Source organism: Ctenocephalides felis, unplaced genomic scaffold (assembly GCF_003426905.1).
Source record: "Ctenocephalides felis isolate EL2017-DRISC unplaced genomic scaffold, ASM342690v1 CF-g0.4_SCAFFOLD_03573, whole genome shotgun sequence".
Classification (NCBI taxonomy): Eukaryota; Metazoa; Arthropoda; class Insecta; order Siphonaptera; family Pulicidae; genus Ctenocephalides; species Ctenocephalides felis.
In genome coordinates, this window is record NW_020539727.1 from 11,245,544 (window position 1) to 11,269,523 (window position 23,980).

At 30.0% G+C, this 23,980-nt stretch overlaps 1 protein-coding gene across 1 annotated transcript in view; it reads right to left on the reverse strand.

Annotated features, from left to right (window-relative positions):
* Positions 1-23,617, reverse strand: part of LOC113389043 (dual specificity tyrosine-phosphorylation-regulated kinase 1B) — a gene marked incomplete in the record, with an annotated part of 62,068 nt that extends 38,451 nt beyond the window's left edge. Inside the window, 1 exon segment of the mRNA XM_026626092.1 lies at positions 21,999-23,617. Within this exon segment, the coding sequence (XP_026481877.1) occupies positions 21,999-22,107 (109 nt within the window).
* Between the last annotated feature and the right edge of the window lie 363 nt (positions 23,618-23,980).

A 23,980-nucleotide genomic window follows, 5' to 3' on the forward strand; every position in this document is an offset into this window, starting at 1 on the left:
ACTCATTGTTTGACATTGAAAACATTTAAACTGTCATCTGCTAGAAATGTTAATTCACTTGAAATTTGAATTTAGCTGAAATTATGAGCCTAGATAATATTAGAGTATAATATACAAGAAAAAGTGTAATATATACATTATTATTGCCGAAAAGCGGCTGAGATGTGCCAAAAATTAAAATAATATAAGATACAGTCAACAGTATATGTGTGGCAGATGAAATTATATAATTGAGTTTAATAAATAACTCAACAAGCCCAAAATTGCATTTACATTATTTTTGTAAACTTATGCATGTCGCATTTTGGTTTAATTTACTAAATTATTTACCAATACAAAAAATATTTCTACTTATTAAAAGAATGATTTAGAATTTTGTTTCAAGGGTCAAAAATTCATTTGTTTGGCATTGGATGCGGAATATTTAGCAAGTTGATCTTAGATTAAATAGTGCACATATGAACTAGATTTTACAAATTAATTTCACCTAGGATTTGAGCTTAAGCAATAATGTTTATTAAATTATTAGTAAGAAAAATGTACTTTAGAAATTATAATTGCCAAAAAGCAACTAATATATGGAACGAGATTATGAACATTATAGACTAAATTATTGGTGCAATTGTGTTGTGTGGTAAAATCAAGTGTGATATTGTTCTTTTACCGCAGATACTATATTATTTTTTTCTAAATTTCTTATCCTGCTTATGCCAAGACCACAAATGAATCAAAAAGGCAGGACATCAAATAAGATATTAAAAAGTATAGGGAAAAAATGGAACTTTTGAATTATAGACGTAGGTACAGAACGTCTGTCGGGCCATCTAGTATATATATATATATATATATATATATATATATATTCTCCCTTTCATTGACAATTTCAAGCACGAACTCGAAATAAATTACCCATAATCCATAAATAATATAAATATATGTTCCTTTCTCTCAATTTGTATCATTACATTCTTGAATTCATGTTACGTGGAAAATACGTATACTACGGGGTTGAATTCAAGAAAATTTCCACCGATATATCATGCAATAAAAGGTTTTCTGGGAAAACAGTCGAAATGAAATTAACACGTTAATGTATGCGTCGTAGGGTAGAAGTAGGAAAATCACGAAGATTTTTATCAGTTTTCATCTGCTCTTTATTATGTTTATATGATTTTAAGGTAGTCGAAAACATTTTTTTCCTTTTTTATTTATTTAGCAAACAGAACTCAATGTTTAATAATTCTACTACTATACTATTATGTACATACTGCGCTTTTTATTTATACTTGGCTGGTTGCAAGAACTTCCTGATATATGTGTATAATAGACTTAATCACTTTTCGTACATCTTAGGATGTTCATTAGTACTTTGATCATACTATACAATGCACTATACAATGACATTGAACAAGTCGTAAAATAATGTTTTCTAGGATTTCAAAGTAACATTGAAAGCGAGTTGATAAAAAGGCTTGCAATGACGTTGGCGTGATAGTCATGCTTCAAATATGACATGATCGGTTTGTCATTGTAATTGGCATTCAAAAATGAATCTTCATTAGAGAAATAAAGTAATTGCTGATTTATAAATTCTATAATATTCGTTCACACAGTGTACTATGTTAAAAACAACGCCTAAAGAATTATTATTTTCACAATTTCACTCATCATGTAATTGTGTTTGGAGAACTTCATGTAATTAAAATTAACATACATTCATTGATTGCTTGTATTTTTTTTTACTTTTTCGCTGGAGATATAATCTCATTCTGTGAATAGCTGTAATATCTGTCTTGCCTAAAAATATTTTCAATTTTAATAACTTCAAAGATTTATAGAAACTACGAATAATATAAAAATAATTTCTAATCAATAAACTTACGCTTAGTACACGGCACAAATGTTTAACATGTTTTATTATTTTAAGAAACAGGGTAAAATATTATTCTGATTCAGGCATTTTTTATTAAATCAAGATTTGTACTACGATGTAACTTTAAAACGTTTATTTATCTATGCCGATTTCCTTGCTGATATTGGTACGCATACAACGACAGATCTCTATTTACCTACACGACGATTAATCACAATCGACCCGTATAGAAATGACATCATCGAGAGCGAATGACGTGCAGTTCAGCGCCTAAAGAAGTTTTACTTCAAATTATGAAAATTAATTGCTTGACAGTCTGAAATTAGTGCTAATTATCTTTAAATAATTATAAAAAAAAGAAAGGATATAGATCTAAAAATATAAGATAAAATATAACATAATCGAATAATAAAGTTCTTAGAGGGCGTCCATTAATCACATTAGGTTTTTAGGGGGGTTGTTAAAGAATCACGAAATATCAGTTGGGGATGGGAGGGGTATAGTAAGACATCACGTGTATTTATTTTTAACCATTTTTTTTAAAAAAAGTTCAAAGATTTTCAAGAAAAATCAAAAATGTTAGTGTTTCACGGAACTTAAAATACACGTGGTGTTTCGTGGGGAGGGGGGCAGCTAATTTTGAATAACACCATGTATCACCAAAGGGGAGGGGGGGTCCAAAAACGCTTAAAAACTCGCTCACGTCATTAATGGGCGTCAATAGTATTTGTTATTTTACAATCACATTAAATTTTTTAGCATTCATTAAACCATTAAACTGAAAATTACCGCTTGAAATTATATGGTCACCCTAATTAAAATCTAAATTGTAATCGATAAAACTTTCACGGATTGCTATCTGTTCAAAAACTATTGCATCACGGTTACATCATAATATCAAAGCTCTGGTAACGCCGCTAATACTGTGACACTGTGTCACGTGTCGCACTCCCGGCGTTTACCAATCTGACGTCACACAGAAATAATGTATCAGATAGTCGAAGAGCCAGTGAACGATTTGACTAACCTGTTTTCTCAAAGCCAGAAATTTTTTTAATGATATTTTATTATCGGCCCATTAAGAAAGTACCATTCTGGCAGTCATTCCGCGGTTGCGTCATCATCCCTTCAATTTGTGAAAATGTAAAAAAAAATTTTCATAACTTGCTCGCACAAGGCTCAAATTTTGAGGGTGTCTTCTTTTAACTGTTCAGAAAGCATATGTAAAAAGCCAGCCCATTCTGACGGTTGCAAGGGTGTGGGCGCATTGCCATACATAAATGACTAATACCCTTGTATTTGAATAATTTATACGCCATTTTGAAGGTCATTTTGAAAACATCCGATATACCAAACTTCAACTTTGTATCTCACCTTATGGCCGAGATATCATTGAAAATATGCCAAAATGCCCCCTTTTTCAAACTCAATTTTTGGCGTAACCATATAAGATATCGAAAAACAAATTACGTGATTCTACTCATATTGGCTTAAACCACATAATGTATAGTAATATATGCTAAATAATCCTTTATTATTAGCTAAAAAGGATAAAATAATTTTTTAATTGATGTTTTCGGATAGTGCGTTTTGTTTAATTACTTTATTATTAGCGTTATTTAAAAGCTCATTGTTTTCTCTTTTAGTACTGCAAGTATGGTTTGAATCAAATTTGTGGAACACATTGAAAAATTGAAGAAACCAGAACCAGTACACCCGCGCGTAACGCTAATAGTAGCCCGCATAGAATTCGTTCGGTCGGATGTGCGATGCGTTACGCGCGGGTGTACTGGTTTATTATTATTATTAAGTAAATATTATTATTATTAAGTAATTAATTAAGTAAATATTATTATTATTAAGTAATTATTTTATCCATTTTAGCTAATAATAAAGAAATATTTAGCATATATTACTATACATTATGTGGTCTAAGCCAATATGAGTAGAATCACGTAATTTTTTTTTCGATATCTTTTATGGTTACGCCAAAAATTGAGTTTGAAAAAGGGGCCACTTTGGCATATTTTCAATGATATCTCGGCCATAAGGTGAGATACAAAGTTGAAGTTTGGTATATCGGATGTTTTCAAAATGACCTTCAAAATGGCGTATAAATTATTCAAATACAAGGGTATTAGTCATTTATATATGGCAATGCGCCCACACCCTTGCAACCGTCAGAATGGGCTGGCTTTTTACATATGCTTTCTGAACAATTAAAAGAAGACACCCTCAAAATTTGAGCCTTGTGCGAGCAAGTTATAATTTTTTTTTTTTTTACATTTTCACAAATTGAAGGGATGATGACGCAACCGCGGAATGACTGCCAGAATGGTACTTTCTTAATGGGCCGATAATAAAATATCATTAAAAAAATTTCTGACTTTGAGAAAACAGGTTAGTCAAATAGTTTAGTGGCTCTTCTACTAAGATGTGACGCTGGCCATAAGCGATCTGACGTAACCGGTGACGGGCCGAACGACCGCCCGACCGTTGTGTTTATCAATAATAAAAAAGGCCAACGGAAAGCAAAGTGCGCAGTTTCGGAGCTAATTCGAAGAATTAGTTATATTTTCGTGTAAGCAAATGCTGGAGTGTAAATATTGTGTATATACATATTTATTTGACCTTATTAAAATAACGCGAAGTCTAACAACGAGAACTGGGAAATTTTAGAAAGCGCTGGCTGGAAAACATTTACAATTAGTGTTATGCGCATTCCAATTATTGTTGTTGTTGACATATGAATGAAATTCATGTATGATGTTTTTAGCTGTGTTGACTGATAAATTGAAACAAAATACCGTATTTACATTTGACGCATATAAGAAGACGTTACAAATTGTGATATCATGAGACAAGTAATATTCTGACGATCAATGAAAAATTTATTAGACCAAAGATGGTGCAAATAAAAATCTTACTTCAAGAATGGGCAATTAAACATAGCAAACAAATAAATATATAAAAAACTAGAAAGATTTATAAATTTATTTATTTAAATTATAACTAAAAAATGACATTGTGTAGATTAAGATTCAATCGTGGATATTTCTCTTCAAATCTCTATAAAATGGTTACAATGCAAGCAAATACAATTGTTTTGCTTGTTTTTATTTCATTTTGTTTTTTGAATCATTCAAATCTTTTGATCCGACATCTTGAAATCGTCGACGAAAAATTGTATCCGCATGTACACACGTACACACACACTCATATACATACACGCACAAGCACACACATACATCCAATTCTTCTAATGTATGTCAAAACGTTTAGAAGTTTTGAAACTAGTCCAGTCATTTGGTCGTCTTGCCGGTACAGTACTCCGGGAATTCTGAAAATTGGTAATCTTATAGATTTCGAGGTGCTCTTCACGGAAATCAACTTTGCCACCTCAAATTTGAACGGCAAGTTGCCGCCATATTAAAAAAATGGCGTCAAAAAATAGCTTTTTTAAAATATCTACTTTCTGGCTCAATCTACGATAAAAGTATCTATGTACGAATTAAACTAGAGAAAATTTCCTACAATTCTTTAGAAAACCGTTTTTTTGTAAAATTGATAGTTTGAGAGTACGGCCGCCTCAAAGTCTTCGCTGCTCTCGCCGTAGTATCAAATCTGTCCATATATGACAGCACTTCGTACTTGACCACATTCTCTCTAATAATTAATATTTTCAATATTAAATTGAGCGAATAAGACCTAGAAATAAAATAATTCAATTATTTTTCTGTTTTTTGCTGATTTTTTAACGCTTCAAGCTACTTGAAGCTATAAGGTGCTACTCAAGCTATAAGTATATTTACAGCTACTTTGCCATTGAAGTGTTAAAAAATTAGCAAAAAAAAACGAAAAATATTTGAATTAGATCGCTTAAGATCTTATTCGCTTAATTTAACATTGAAAATATTAATTATTAGAGAGAATGTGGTCAAGTTCGAAGTGCTGTCATATATGGACAGATTTGATACTACGGCGAGAGCAGCAAAGACTTTGAGGCGGCCGTACTCTCAAACTATCAATTTTACAAAAAAACGGCTTTCTAAGGAATTGTAGGAAATTTTCTCTAGTTTAATTCGTACATAGATACTTTTATCGTAGATTGAGCCAGAAAGAAGATATTTTAAAAAAGCTGTTTTTTGACGCCATTTTTTCAATATGGCGGCAACTTGCCGTTCAAATTTGAGGTGGCAAAGTTGATTTCCGTAAAGAGCACCTCGAAATCTATAAGATTACCAATTTTCAGAATTCCCGGAGTACTGTACCGGCAACAGCCTTTTTTGCACCAAATGACTGGACTAAACGTAAAGATACATAAAAAAATTCATTTTGAATCTTTTTGCAATTACTTTAACTTATTCTACGAGAAGTCAAAAATGCAAGATGCAAATATTTATTTTATGAGAAAAACAACTATTAAAGTTACTAATCAAATAAAACCACGCATAAACAATTAATCAATTTCAATGTAAATATGAATATTGAAAATAAATGTATGATTATTTACAATTATTACTTAAAAAAAGAAAATATTTCAAATTGAGTTTAGGTAAGATTTACAAGATATAAAGTAATACAAGGTATAATGTATTACATTTATGAGTTTAGGTAAGATTTACAAGATATAATGTATTACATTTATAAGTTTATTAAATTTTTGAAAATAAAACGAAAAAAAAACTACATAAATTATGTAATTAATTTATATAATCACTCATTAGAAGTATCCTAAGTTGCGCGGAATTGCATCAGCTACCTGCCAAAAAAAAGTCTCGTCAAAATCGGTTCAGTTGTTTCGATGATTAGCCCATACAAATAGAGAGAGAGAGAGAAAATTTCTCAAGGAGTAGGATGAGGGAGTTCTATAAAAAATCACAAAATATCACGTTCGGGAGAGAGGAGTATAGTAATATATCACGTGTATTTATTTTTTACCACATTTAAAAAAAAATCCAAATATTTTCAAAAAAAAATCATAAAATTTTTTATCGTTTGTTGGGGGAAGGGGGTAATTTTGAATATCACCACGTATCACCTAGGAGGGAGGGGGGTTCAAAATTCTTAAAAAAAAGCGATCACGTGATTAATAGTCGCCCGTTAAAAAGAGTTATATTGGTTTATATACCATATTTATATTCATATGCATGTGTTAAAAATCATCTATTTCAATATTCCAAAAAAAAAGAACACCCCAATTTCATTTATATTGTTAGTGGCAAAATTAATTTTTTTGGGAAAAAAATTTCTGATCGCACCGCTGCCACCAAATAATATGTTGGGCGCCAATTAGCTTTTCTCTTCATCAACCAATTTCGTTAGATTATATATTAAATATTAAATATCAAATAGTTCGCGATGTGTGCGGTAATAAAAGATTGTTACAATGTTGACTATTTTTGTGTTGAATGCAATACAATTAAGAATATGATTCATTACGTAGTATGTTTCTAATATATTAGTTATTATATATTAACTAATTAATAAGGTGACCATACGTCGACGTTTGGCCGGGACAGTCCCGGATTTTCACCTTTCGTCCCGGATTTTTCTAAAACGGATATTTGTCCCGGATTAAGTTCTTTTATCCCGGATTGTCCCGGGTTTTCGAAAAGTATAATTCTAAATTGATTCTTCGCTTTTACTTGATAATAAAATTACTACTACCCATCAAATATCTGAAAATATTATGTACTACTAGTATGCTTAAATAAAAAAAGGCGGGTTAAAATAGCCTCTCACATTCATAATTTTGAACTTTCATTTACAATTTTACGAAAATTATCAGAAATTATGAAAATGAACGCCTTGACTATTTGGAATAATGCAAATAAATGTGCTAATTATTTTTAAATAATTATAAAAAAAATTGAACATTTTATAATAAGTTTGAAAGCTGAATCCAAATAGATCCAAAAATATAAAATAAAATATGGCATAATCGAATAATAAAGTTCTGTCAGTCATTCTTATTTTAAAAAATACTCATTTAAAGAAGGCGGATATTTATTAAATTCTTAAATAGTATTGACTTGAAAAAATATGGTCACCTTACTATATCCCTATAAACCTATAAACGACCTATAAACTTCAGAAGCATCAGAAATATGCACTATTCATTTTAAAATAAAGCGGATAATACATATAAGCTCAATAAAATATCTAGATAAATAAATAATACATTGATATTATCTTTTTCCTTTTCCCACTGCGTTTAAAATAACATTACCTAGTCCAATGTCACAACATCCACAACCACAATGACTCTAACTTTATCGCTAGAATCGGCTATAGAACACGTCGGACGCGGACCATTACCGCCTGTTCTAAAAGAAAAGTGCTCCACTTCTAGTGAGAAATGTATGTGGCGAAATATTTCGTCATGTTGTGAAATCACCTAGTGGCGTCCGGCGCGACCGTCGTCGTGCGACGACGAATGCGACGGCGGCAACGGCGACGGCGACTTTGACGTCACTCAATAAATAAAATCAATTCTCGCGCGGTTCATTATTTCCGCGTGTTTCCGCTTCTAGAGAACCGAGCGGTGAGTCACGGGCTAAAAGCCATCGCACACACATTTGCGGCGGAGTGGCGGTGCGGATATATATTTTGACAGATTTATTTAGTGAAAGAGCCGGTAGATAATGGAACTAGTGGTGCATGGTATCGTGGGTTAAGGCAAATTGCTGGAACTTCCCGTACCAAAAATTTTTTTTTTTTAAACGATTAACATTTTTGAAAAAAATTACTCTGAAAAAATTTGACTTTTGAGAAACTATAAATTTTTGACAAAAATTTACTTTTTTATGAAAAAAAAAGACTTTTTGAAGAAATGTGTATTTTGAAACATGTTAGAAATTCTGAACTTTTTTTCAAAGCAATCGTACTGCTTTAACTACATAGAGACGAAACTTCGAAACGCGTAAGCGCCGCGTCGCCGTCTAACGGATAAACATTGGTACGGAACCCATAGGAATGTAAACAAAATTCATACTTATTGTTAAAATCTCTATAAAATATCCGATAATTTAATGTGCATATGTCTAATGATCATTTTTGACCGCCAAATGGCATTTTTTTACTTTTTTACTAGATCTCCGAAACCGCTAGACCTGCCTTCATGAAAATTTGATCAGTTCTTCATCTAGTTAATACAAGTAAAATGATTTCTGAATTTTTAAAATCGGACGCTCCGTTCTCTTAAAAACTGAGTTACCGTTTTTGGCACTTTTTGCCCCATATCTTCGGAATGGCTAGACCTGCCTTTGCCAAAAACTAATCAGCACGTCTCCTTAACAATACAAATCGAATGTATTTGAATTATTCAAATCGCTTCATCCGTGGTCCCAAAATCGTCGACGAAAATTTGTATCCGAACACATACACATACACGCACATACACACACACACATACATCCATTTTTTCTAAGGTATGCCAAAATGTTCAAAAGATTTTGAAACGTAAAGATATATAAAAATTTTCATTTTCGATTTTTTTGCGATTACTATAACTTGCCCTACGGGAAGTTAATTAAACATTTGTGCCGTGTACTAAACGTAAATTTATTGATTAGAATTTATTTATATATTATTTGTAGTTTCTATAAATCTTTGAAATTATTAAAATGGAAAATATTTGTTAATATATCCGAAAAAGATGTTGATGAGCTATTAAGGTTGAAGGAATACAAGCTAATTTTACTTGCTTTAAATCGCGAGTATTTTTAACGAAACACGCGTGTAGTAACTTATCTAAGCAAGTTGTTTTTAGGAGTACATAGCCAGAAGGAAGCAAATTCCATTAGTAATAACTTCTTGCGGAGTTGAATTATTGAAGTAAAACTTCTTTCGTACAAATGCAACGGAAGTCCGTTACGCCCGAACTGTGCATCATTCGCTCTCGATGAAATCATTTCTATACGGGTCCATTGTGATTAGTCGTCGTGTTTGTGAATAGTAAGGTGACCATATCTTTCAAAGACAGAACCGAGACTTTAGCTAACGAATATCTTAAATACTGTTTTTTTTTTGACTATGTTTTATTTTGATCAGCATAACTCTTAGTAAGACTTCATTATCCTATTATATCTTTTTTTTCATAATTAGCTTTAGTAAAAATTAGCACGTGTACAAGGTGTTCAAAAAGGTCGTTTTAATCATTTTTGGTAAATTTTGTAAATTTGAAAATAAAAGTACAAAATTATTATTGTGAGGGCTATTTTCATCGGTTTTTGGAATTTTGCATTCGGCAATTTTCTCCTTCATAACGTATTGTTTCATATAAGCATACTCGTTGTATATATCATTATCAAATATTTGATGGATTGTTGTAATTTTATTATCTAGTAATTGGAAATCCGGGACAAATAATGCTTTCAAAAAAAAAAAAAAAGTGGGACAAAGTAGTCCTGGCCAAACCGGGACGTATGGTGACAAATCTTGATTTAATGAAAAATGCCTTAATCAGAAGAATATTTTACCCTGTTCCTAGAAAATAATAAAACAAATTAAACATTTGTGACGTGTACTAAACGTAAGTTCATAGATTAGAAATTATTTCTATATTATTCGTAGTTTCTATAAATCTTTGAAGTTATTAAAATGGAAAATATTTTTTAGACAAGACAGATATTACAGCTGTTCAAAGAATGAGATTAAATAGCCAGCGAAAAAGTAAAAAAGAAATACAAGCAGTAAATGAATGTATGTTAATTTTAATCACATGAAGTTTTTCAAACACAATTATAACATGATGAGTGCAGTTGCAAAAGCAATATTTGTTTAGGCGTTGTTTAACATAATCTACTATGTGAACGAATATTATAGAATTTATTAATCAGCAATTACTTCATTTCTCTAATGAAGGTTCATTTCTGAACGCTAATTACAATGACAAACCGATCATGTCATGTTGATATATTGAAAATAAATTACTTATTAGAAAAAAGGTGGAATATTAAGGTAAGATAAAATCCAAAAAGAATTTATAAAACCATTTAATCATAATACATTTAATAATAATATTAGAAAAAAATGCAGCAAAAATAGAAAATATGTAATAATTGTATTATATTATTCTTCTTTCTAATTCAATATAGATATTTCACCTGGTGTGACCAGCGCGCAATCACGAATGTAAGTTTATGTTCATTTTCAAAACAAAACATTCGCGGAATAATTTCATACTAGTGTTTACATTGATATTTGCAATTATTATAATAACATATAGAAAAGAAATATTTGATCTCCATATTTCAAATTTCAGAAGCTGAATCTAATATAAACATTGTCGACGATTTTGCAACAATTACGCGCAATTGGTTTAGGAAAATTTTAGTTACTTACATATTCAGGAATCAATAACAATAATAAATTATTAGTAATAAATGTTTAATGAAAAAAGGAACAATAACATATCACTATGTGAATTTTAATATAAGAACTGTACTTTAATTATTTTATAATCTTAATGAATATTTTCCAGAAACTAGATTATTATTGCTTCTATAATATATTATTACTGTGACCACTGATACCAAGTTTTTATTCGTAAATTCAGTTATTAAGTTCAGTAATGTTATGAACATTCTGTAATAAATATATTTTCAACCATTTTTAATGTAAAAACATATCCATTCTAATAAAAATTCGAAAATTTCAAAATTTGACACCTCGTACGGTAGTTTTTTTTCTAAAAAAATATATATATATAATTAATTGAATATAATTAAGTAAGTAATAAAAAAAGTAACTGCGTCCAATAATGAGGTAATTTATATAAAACTCGTCAGTTTAGCAAAAACATCTAACACGAATGGGTTATGAGAGTTTATTAACACAATACAGGAATGACGAATTAGACGAAGGGCCGGTGACCAAAAAAACAATAATAAAAAAATTCTTCGGAAATTTCACGAAACTTGATTATCACTTGAGATTATATCTGAGCTCGAGTGGAAATTTGATATCATACTGCTTGATATCGAGCTGTCCGAGGTCGGGATCAAAACCTTGACTAGTTCATATATAACATTTTCACCAATGCAAGAAAAAAGTATAACAGACAAAAATATACCATTTAGTTACGATAATTGCGAACTATTTGGAAAAATATTTAATGTGACCTCTCACATCAGAAAATTTGTTTGACTGACAATATTTGAACAAATATTCAAAAAAAAATATATAAAGTTATTAATAGCATGATCAAATTACCCAGTTAACTGTGATTAATATGTTAAATTTTTATTGTATACGTTTCCAAAAACTACTTAAGTTGAATATATAATTTATGGACCGATTCTGCCCATAAGAGACCAATGTTATGCAAGGCTATGTTATGAAAAACTTTTCATACTAAATATTGACAAAAGCCATGTGGTTGCTGTGCAGCCAGGCGTTTTTCTCAGGTTGTCAGATAGAAAACCTAATCTAGAAACCGCACAAATGTCATAAAAACGATCTCAGATAACAGGTCAGTTATGACTCAGCTTCATAACATACGAGTGACGTTGCAGTATATGTGTAAAACGCCTGAACGCGCCTTAAAAGGGGAGAAGGGGATCTAAAATTCCTTAAAAAATCGATCACGTGATTAATTAGTAGTTTTAGTTGGCATTTTATCTTAAGGCAAGGACTTATGGATTTAAGATTTAGGAATTTATATAGTATTTGTACTGTTTATTTTAAAAATAGTTTTTGCATTTCTTCAAAAAAAAAAAGAGTGCGTGTAAGGTTCACACGCGATTGAAGTAAAACTTATTTGCTACTGTACAAGATGGCATTTAAGTAAAAATAAATACATCATATAACAATTTTGAATAATGTTTACTAGTAATATGGTAACACTCGTGATGCACACATTTATTAGTGTCGTTAACTCATTATTATACACATTTATATAATGATAAATTATAAATTATATATTTATGATTACATTAAAAATATGTATAATATTTACAAACAATAATGTAATCAAAGTCATACTTCAAATATGACATGATCGGTTTGTCATTGTAATTAGCATTTAGGACTTGAATCTTTATTAGAGAAATGAAGTAATTGCTGATTAATAAATTCCATAATATTCGTTCACACAGTGGATTATATTAAATAACGTCTAAACAAACATTATTTTCTTAACTCCACTTATCATGTAATAATTGTGTTTGAAGAACTTCATGTAATTAAAATTAACATACATTCATTGACTGCTTGTATTTTTTACAAGGTCAATTTACGCATTTAAGGTTACTATGATTCATAATGGGCTGTAACTTGCCAAAATTGTTTAAAATACAATTATAAATGAGATCTAAAAAGTCCTCATCGATCCGACGCGAGCTAAAAAAGGTAAAAAAAATGACCCTTTTGCAATTTTTAGCTAAATGGTCAGTTTTATCGCATAATTACCTCAGACAATATTGTGAATCATAAAATGATCTACAAAAAATGCATCAATACTTTTTTTGCTCAGAGCCACATTTTAAAGATATATCACTTTGAAAATTCTATTTAAACGCCACCTTCGAGGTAATGTGCTTAGCTCGTTTTTTTTAAGTGGTTTCCCCAGTAGGCCTATTTCACGGGTCTGGTTTATTAAACTAGTTAAACTTCTGTTACCTCCCAGCTCCCTGTCTATTCTGGATATATCAAAAAGAGGAAACGATAAAGAAAAAACAGCTTGACGAAATGTCAACGGCCTCGCGACGTGGAATTTCGGTACCCGCCATAAACTCACTCATAGGAGCACAGAGAAACAACATACATTAAGTTTTTTTTTTATTATTATAACTAGGAGAGAGGGCACTAACCATTTACTTTTTGATAAAAATAAGGTAGGTGTTAGCAGAATCATGATTCTTAGGGCAGAGATCAATGATCGAAAGATGTATAAAAAACAATATAAAAAGTAAATACATAATTTTACAGTATTTACATAATACAAAAAAGTGTGCGTAAGTTAAACAATAATGTAATTAAAGTCATACTTCAAATATGACATGATCGGTTTGTCATTGTAATTAGCATTTAAGACTTGGACCTTCATTAGGGAAATGAAATAATTGCAGATTAATAAGGGGGCGTCCATTAATCACGTGAGGTTTTTAGGGGGAGGGGGGGTTTGACGAAAAATCACGAAATATCACGTGGGGGAGGGGGGGTATGGTAAGATATCACGTGTATTTATTTTTTAACTGATTTTTTTAAAAAAAATCTAACATTTTTAAAAAATAATCAAAAATTTTAGTTTTTTCACTTAACTAAAAATACACGTGATGTTTGGTGGGGGAGGGGGGGTAATTTTGAATATCACCACGTATCACCAAGGGGGAGGGGGGGTCCAAAAATCCTTAAAAACTAGCTCACGTGATTAATGGACGCCCCCTAAATTCTATAATATTTGTTCACACAGCGGATTATGTTAAACAACGCCTAAACAAATTTTGTTTTCGCAACTTTATTCGTCATGTAATAATTGTGTTTGAAGAACTTCATGTGATTAAAATTAACATACATTCATTGACTGATTGTATTTTTTTACTTTTTTGCTGACGATATAATCTCATTCTTTGAACAGCTGTAATATCTGTCTTGCCTAAAAAATATTTTCCATTTTAATAACTTCAAAGATCTATAGAAACTACGAATAATATAGAACAAATTTCTAATCAATAAACTTACGTTTACTGCACGGCCCAAATGTTTAATTTGTTTTATTATTTTCAAGGAACAGGGTAAAATATTCTTCTGATTCAGGCATTTTGCATTAAATCAAGATTTGTACTACGATGTAACTTTAAAATGTTTATTAATCTATGCCGATTTCCTTGTTGATATCGGTACGCATACAACGTTGACTCCGGTACGCATATAACGACAGACCTCTATTTCACATACGCGACGACTAATCACAATCGACGCGTATACAAATGATTTCATCGAGAGCGAATGAGAAACTGTTCGGGCGTAACGCTATTTCCGTTGCATTTGTACAGATTTACTCCCTAGTCGCACCTAAAGAAGTTTTACTTCAAAAACTATGCAACCATGTTAACTAAAAAGGATAATCATTGAGTTGCCATCTAAACAGTCATCTGTTAAAAGAAAACAATTACTGAAGGTCATCAAAAATAGATTGTAATTAAAAATTTAGAATAATTAACAAGAAGTTATTTCGATATTACATAAAAAAAATATTACACAAGTACAAATTAAAATGCAAAAAATCGACTTTGAACACAGACATAATATAATCTACATCTAATTTGTTTATCCAAAGTACATACATATTTTATAAACATTGATATTGTGAATGGATGGATTACCTAAGATTTGATAAAAATCAGCAATGTTTATCATTTCACGATGACTTGACAAAAATTAAATAAACAATCAAAACATTCCGCTAATCATTTTTGTTATTTTTGTTAATCATTACATTGATGTTGAATGTAACTTCCGACATTGAATACACAAATAGAAAAAAATCATTTTGTAAACAAATCTATAGGAATAAATGATTTAAATTGTAATTGAAACAATTATTGGTTGAAAATAAATAAACGAATTAATACAAAAACTGATATCTCTACAGGGTGTATAAAACGTGATCTTAGTGCTACGAACCCCCTATATACATTTTATCAAAAGCAGTTTCATATCCAAGTAAGTTTTTATTTGTTTAGAATGAATTCTAAAATTGTATTGACCTTTTTTTTTTATTTTCTAGCCTAATATGGTCAACAATATTTGAATATTGAACCATATGCTGATAGAGACCTATTATGTGGGTCAAAGATAAGATATAATTACGATGCACGATATCATGGCGACAGGTGTATCTGATTATTTGGAATAGTGAGTTTCTTATATTTAAAAAAAATAGGAAAAATATTTCTTAGTAATTTGCTGCTGACATTGAAAAATTACAGCAAAATTGGCAGAAGTAATAATTTAACCTTTGTAGCTGTGGACTGTATGAAACACTGATTCGTTGGTATAATTTATGTATTTGTTGCAAGTTTTTATTACACTAAGTTCTAATTGAAGAAGATATATTTATTACATATATTGTTACGCAGACTTTAGTTTTAGTGAGAAAAATCATGCCGATACAAATCCGCCATTCCTTCTACAGGGTGTTTTTTTGTATAGTGAAGGAAATGCCTTTATGCATCCCAGACTAGTATTGCTAACCCCTTCTACAACCATCCGGTGTAAAAGCTCAATGCCATGACGATTGCCACCTTCATGGCCGATATAATAAAATGAAAATTCACACAATTATATGATGAGTGAAGTTGCGAAAACGATATTTGTTTAGACGTTGTTCAACATAATCCACTGTGTAAACGAATATTATAGAATTTATCAATCAGCAATTACTTCATTTCTCTAATGAAGGTTCATTACTATAATGCTAATTACAATGACAAACCGATCATGTCACATTTGAAGTATGACTTTAATTACATTATGTTTTTAAATATTATACACATTTTTAATGCTACTATAAATATATAATTTATAATTTATCATTAAATAAATGTGTATAATGGTTGACACTAATAAAATGTGTGCATCACGAGTGTTACAATGTTACTAATAAACATTATTCAAAATTGTTTTATTATGTATTTATTTTTATTTAAATGCCATCTCGCACAATAGCAAAAAGGTTTTACTTCAATCTTGAACCTTACGCGCACTCTTTTTGTCTTTTTGTATTTTGGTGAAAATACTCACTATTGGTAAAACTATTCACTTATTAATTACTGAATGTTTAATTCAAGACTTATTATAATTTTTATTGGAAATTAAAAAAAATGGTACGAGGCATATTTTTAACAAATGTGGATGAAATATTACAAATTCAGGAATATTATATTAATAAATTTTATTAATATTGATATGAATTGAAAAATTATGTATTAATAAATAATTGTGGACTCAATATACTCATAAAATAAAATAGAAGAAAATTTGCTTAATGAAAATCTATATATAGTATAAAAGTGGTATATTAAAAAAGTAGGTGATCTAGGATATTAATAAAATAATATTAAAAAAATAAAATTTATTAAAAAATAAAAGTTGAAATAAGTTGAATAGACTAGAATCAGGAAACAAAAATGTTGCATGTAGGTGAAAAATAAATATGATAAAATTTTAATGTATACTATGTAAAAAGATATAAAAATAAGGTAGATGATTAATTAAATGCTCTAGAAAGCGAGACAAAAAATATTAATTTTTATTTATGTGTTCAAATGCGTAATTTAAATTTAAAATTTACTTCGGAGTGTATTTTAGAAATTCCCTTTCATTCATTATAAATAAAATTGTTTGAAACAGAGATAAGAAAATTTTCCCATGATCTGCGTCACGTTGATAACAATTATCAACGACTTTTACGACGTTCTGGATTCATATTAATTATTTCATTCATGAATGAATTTTGAACAATTTTGTAATAGGTATTTTAAATATTTATCTGTGTCGAATAAACTATTTTTTTTCTAATAAATTTAATTAAATCTACATCTAAGTTAACTGTTTGTCTTGAACAGTACAGAATTAAATATTAGAAGTATCCTAAATTTGCAAGTCAATACAAATAAAACCAATAGACTTAAATCATTTTTTTATAAAAGTGTAGTAAAATAACAGAGCTAACTTATACGTAAATGTGCCTCTAAAATTATTTCAATACGTGTTTCTATATTTATATTATTAACTTCCCGTAGGGTAAGTTATAGTAATCGCAAAAAAATCGAAAATGAAATTTTTTGCATTTCTCGACGTTTCAAAGGTTTCTGAATATTTTGGCATACCTTAGAAAAAATGGATGTATGTGTGTGTGTGTATGTATGTGTGTGTATGTATGTGCGGATACAAATTTTCGTCGACGATTTCGGGAATACCGATCAACCGATTTGAATAATTCAAAAAACATTCGATTCGTATTGATAAGGAGACGTGCTGATTAGTTTTTGGCGAAGTCAGGTCTAGCCGTTCCGAAGATACGGGCCAAAAAGTGCCGAAAACGGTAACTCAGTTTTTAAGAGAACGGAGCGTCCGATTTTAATAGTTCAAAAAACATTTTACTTGTATTGACAAGGTAAAGAACCGATCAAATTTTCATAAAGGCAGGTCTTGCGGTTTCGGAGATCTAATGAAAAAAGTAAAAAAAAAAAGCCATTTGGCGGTCAAAAATGATCATTAGACATATGCACATCAAATTATCAGATATTTTATAGAGATTTTAACAATAAGTATAATTTTGGTTTACATTCCTATGGGTTCCGTACCAATGTTTACGCGTTAGACGTCGACGCGGCGCGGTTTGATATTTCGTCTTTATGCAGTTAAAGCAGTATGATTGCTTTGAAAAAAAGTTTAGATCTTTCAAAATATGTCAAAATAAAGAAAACATTTTTTTTTTCAAAAAAAAAAAAAAATTAAAAAAAAATTTTTTTTTTCAAAAAAAAGTAATTTTTTGTCTAATTGTTTGTCAAAAATCTTATTTTTTCGAAGTAAATTTTTTTCAAAAATGTTAATCGTTTTTAAAAAAATAATAATTTTTGGTACGGGAAGTTCCAGCAATTTACCTTAAGGCACGATGCCTTAATTGCCTTAAGACAGAATTCCACTTACAGCTAGTTATTTCTATAACGCCAAAAATATCACAGATCACATTATAATTAAACTGCGCGTATTATAAAGGACAGAGTACGATTTGATAAGCATCAAAAATGCGCACATTAAGAATATCTTTTATAGCCATTGGAAAACCATGTGTTTTCAAAAAAAAATCATTTTCCTTGAAATTGATATATATATATATATATATATATACTCGTGTATATATATATATATATATATATATATATATATATATATCACTGTTTTTTTCCGTATGTAATATAATAGGAGCCTTGGTATTAAAAGTATGGTTTAAACAAATCATATGTTCGGAAAACATGGTCTTATATTGTTTTGGATTTGTTGGATTACAAATATTCTTTTGTAAATTTATTATTTATTGTTCTTTTAATTCGACGATTGGTTGTAAATTAACATTTTTAGAATATATATATATATATACTAGCTGACCCGGCAAACGTTGTTTTGCCATAAAAAATATGTCTAGTATGAAAATAACTAATTGATTGCATATTGGTATGCAAGTGAAAAGGGCAGCTAACAAATAACATATGAATAGTTTATCCACTGCAAAGCACGTCACATATAAATGCTCCTGGATAATATTAATAGTCTTTGCAAGAACCAACCTAATCTGAAACTGATTCTATTTATATGAATTAGCACATTTACAGTTTCAAAATTTTGATATATAATTACCGCGCTTTTGATTATTTCATTAATTTTTGATATACGAAGTAAAACGATAATTCATTTCTAAATTTATATATAAAGATATATCATCCATAACCATTTTATTCAATTCCAAAGAGTAAAGTACCACGATGCTGTGTTCACATTTAAAACAGATTTTTTCCAGCGATGATGACTCAAAACAATTTTCTAAGAAGTACTATAAAAGAAAAGGTCATATCCTGCAAAACTATTTAATTTATTGATTTACTACTTTATATGAAATATGCGATGGAAAGATGATACTAAATAAGACTGGCATTTTCTTTAGTGAGAAATGGAATATCTGATTACATCCCACATAAATATGTATTTATTTTCAGTTAACAATTTTCTCTGCGCAGAAATAAAAATAAAAATTATGTGTTTCATAAAAATTTTAAATTGTAATTTACAAAATTTGAGAAGGACGGTTGAAAATATATACAGGGTGCCCCAGAACTCAACGTTGATTCAGAATGGGGTGTACCATCATATTAATATTAACAACTTATAATTGTGAATTAAGAAATTAGAGAAGGACAGTTGATAACATATACAGGGTGTCCCAGAATTCAACGTCAAGCAAGTCAGGATTGAATGTAAGCAAAAAAAATCCCATTCAGTTGGTATACTTTTTATAAAAAATGTAAGAAAAAATCTTCCTTTCAAAGACGACACATTTTGGAAACTGTACTTTGTTAGTTTAATTATAATAATTTAATCATTATTTTTGACTCGGTTCCTAGAAATGTTATTTAGGTTCACAATTCCAATGTTTAAATGAAGGAAAATAATGAAAATTAACCACAATAACGGGAAAAATTGTTACAGTTTGGCCAAAGATCTAGGTTTTACAAAATACTCATAATTTTCAAACAGCATAGATTTTTTTTTCTAATTTCGCTTCACGTGGTTACAATTAACTCTGTCACCCCAATTCATGTTGAGTTCTGGGACACCCTGTATAATATTTTTTAAAAAGAAAATGATCTGCATACTTTTCAAAGGTTTCCAAAGGTCGTTTCATTTATTTATTTAAACAGGTATGTAATAAAGAAGGTTTTCCAGTAAAAAATCTAATGTCGTTTCTTCTTATTTATTTCAACAGGTATGTAAAAATGAATAAGGCTGAATTTTCGACTACCTAAACTAAATAAAACTAATATTTTTTTTAAAAAATGGGTGCTACTTGAATATTTGATGAGGAAGGTTTTCAAATACTAAATCTAACGTCGTTTCTTGAATTTATTGAAGTAAAACTTCTTTAGGCGCGACTAGGGGGTAAATCTGTGCAAATGCAACGGAAGAAGCGTTACGGCCGGGTCGAGTGCCAATGATTCGTTATTTCTATATAGGTCGATTGTGATTGGTCATCGTGATTATGTTTTCATACACACATATACTTCCATTTTTTCTAGGGTATGCCCGAATGTTCAGAAACCATTGAAACGTAGATATATAAAAGATTTCATTTTCGATTTTTTTGTGAATACTATAACTTACCCTACAGGAAGTTAAAAAAAATCGGTGCTACTTAAATATTTGATAAGAAAGGTTTTCAAATACTGAACATACTGTCGTTTCTTTTATTTATTTGAACAAGTATATATAAACTGAAAAGGCTGAAAATATTCAACTACCTAAGTAAAGACAAAACTAATATTTTAAAAAATCAGTGCTTCTGGAATATATAATATAATCCAGTCATTTAAGCTTAAATTAGATAAGAATCTTGGAATTCGAGATGCCCAGCTGTAAGTCTGTATATTGACACCTGAAAGTTGTCTCAAAACCTACATACGATAAGGTGTTAATACCATTATTTTTGCAAAATTTGAACTGAAAAATTTGAGGTTAATTAAACAAAGATAATTGTGAAGAGATAAGAAATAGATTTATATTCCTATACTTTCCTTATGTAAAATAATAGAATTCTTGGTATGAAAAGTGTGGTTTAAACTAATGATATGTTCCGAAAGCATTGTCTTATATTGATTTGGATTTTTTTAATTACAAATATTCTTTTGTAAATTCATTATTTATTGTTCTTTTAATTCGTTTCGTGTCAATATACAAGTATTTACAGACTTATTATATCTCTCTCAGACACTTTTGGAAGTTCAGAAGAAGTCTGCATGTTTTTCGATCAGGGTGGCTATTAAGTATTACAAAGTTGCATATTTTTATAAATAATGAAGAATAAAAAGAGATCAAACTTTTTTCCCTGTATCTCCGAAACGGCTAGACCTGCCTTTGCCAGAAACTAATCAGCACGTCTCCTTATCAGTATGAATCGTTGTTTTTTTTGAATTTATTATTATTCATATCGGTTGATCCGCGTTCGCAAAATCGCCGACAAAAATTTGTATCCGCACACACACATCCATTTTTTCTGAGGTATGTCAGAATGTTCAGCAACCTTTGAAACGTAAAAATTTGAAACGAAAGAATCTTGGAATTCTAGATACCCAGCTATAAGTCTGTAAATACTTATGTTGACATTTAAAAGTTGTCTCAAATATCTCAACATATGGTAGGGTGTGTAGGTTTTGAGACAACTTTTAAGTGTCAACATACAAGTATTTACAGACTTACAGCTGGGTATCTCGAATTCCTAGGTGAACTTACTATAATGACTGGACTATTATGAGAAGTTAATAGTTTCTGTCATTTATTTCAACAGGTATGCAAAAATGAAAATGGCCAAAAATATTCGATTGCCTATTAAGAAAAGACTTACGTTTGTCATGCTGTTTCTCCCATCCAACAGTTGCACTGATCGATGTCAATTGTGTCTCTGCTCGTCTTTTGCTGGCCGCGGCCGTCGCCTCCGACCGCTGCTGAGGCATCTTAACGATAACTATCCTCAACTTTAAAAACCACCATTTAAAATCCTACAGAACCTGCATGCCTTTTAATTTTAAATGACCAGGACATAAAGGATATAAACTCAACTAAGTCTGGACTGTACCATAACTAATAAGAATAGAAAACTAATTTCACTAATGCCTCTTAGGCCACTGGTGCACTCGGCAAAGCCATGCCTCAAAATTAAAATATTAAAAATGCATTTTAAAAACATAAAATCGTGAATGCTTTTCGCTAATTAGAACCAGCTGACTAACACCAATCGTCACTAGGTCACTAATTTTATTACACACAGTACAATATATGTTCCTTATACGGGTTATTTTTCACTACTGAATATTATCAAGAGTATCCGTCAGCGGTTTTACCTAAAATATACGCCATTTTCAAATAGGTCGCTTTGAACAAAAGCATTGTCCTTTTGCGTCGCGTTTAAAAACAAATATATTTTTAGATACCTTTAAATATCACAAATGCACTTATGTATTTATAAATAAGACGACATGACAATTATATCTTGGTTCACTGTTGTTTCTTTCAACGACGCACATACATTTTATCTATTGACAATCCAATTGTTGAAGAATTAAAAAGACGCCTTTTAATATTGTTGTTTAAAATCCTTTTATCAGCTTGATTCCAGATTGTGTGGTTTTGATGTTAAAATATTATTTCCAATGGAACAAGTGTTTTTTTCTGCAGAGGTAAACAAACCATAATGCGTGACTACAAAGTCATCGCAAAGGTGGTGCCAACATGAACTTTGCAGCATCAAATGTGAAACGCGCGAAATTTAAATTTGTATTTAAGTCGTAAAATTTTGATCAAATCTCACCTCTGCGTGTTAATAAAAACTTTTGTGTTAATGTTACCGACCACTGTTTCAATTATCCCTTTGTTCTGACAGCTCGTGAACTCGCTAACATCCATGACAGTTTTGAATTTATAATTTATCTGTCATAAATCATGTTTTTCTTCAACTTATACACTTTTTATTATTTATTTCCTTTTATAAATTTAATATTAAAACAAAATCGGTCCTCCCCTTAGTACAGAAGTAAAATAGACCCGTCCGTATCGTCTCGCGCTAGTAATGCACCGCCTATTATGTATGTATATGTATGTGTAACCAAAATAAAAACACCTAAAATTTTATAACAAACTCGATTCTTCACTTAAAATTCACTTCATCACACCACTATTACATCTTCAATCTACCGATCTTGATGCTAAAATTCTCGAATTTTCGGCAAAAAATCATGAAATCATCATTTTCGATTTCAGGTACATTCACCTCGGCCGTGTGTATATGTATTGCATGCTTATAATATAGGGCGATGAGAATTTTTATGGATAAAACACACAATTTTAAGTCAATGAGTCACCATTTGTGATTAATTTGATAGATCACTTGAATCCTTCATTGCGGCGAAGGAGATTCCTCTTATCAACATATAAATTAAACATTAATTCAATTTGAGACAAAACACAGACACAAGACGCGGCAACATGGCTGCCTTCGTAGCGCTGACTGACTCCATAATATCAAATTGTGAGAAAGAAATATGGGGCATGGACTATGTGAGCGGAAGGTGGATAGCGCATTTCCTATCACATTTTTATCCATGCATTATTTAATTATAAAACGTCAAATCAAATTCAAATGTTCTAAATATAAAAAATTCAAAATACTAAATATAAAATTATTTCACAATATATTATATAATTTATGAAGTTATAATTTAGTTTTAATTACAGTACCTTCGTATTATCAATGCAAAAAAATTTATTTTTATTTGGATTTTGATCAAATTTTCTTCTTATGAAACAAATTATTTTATATAAAGACTAATT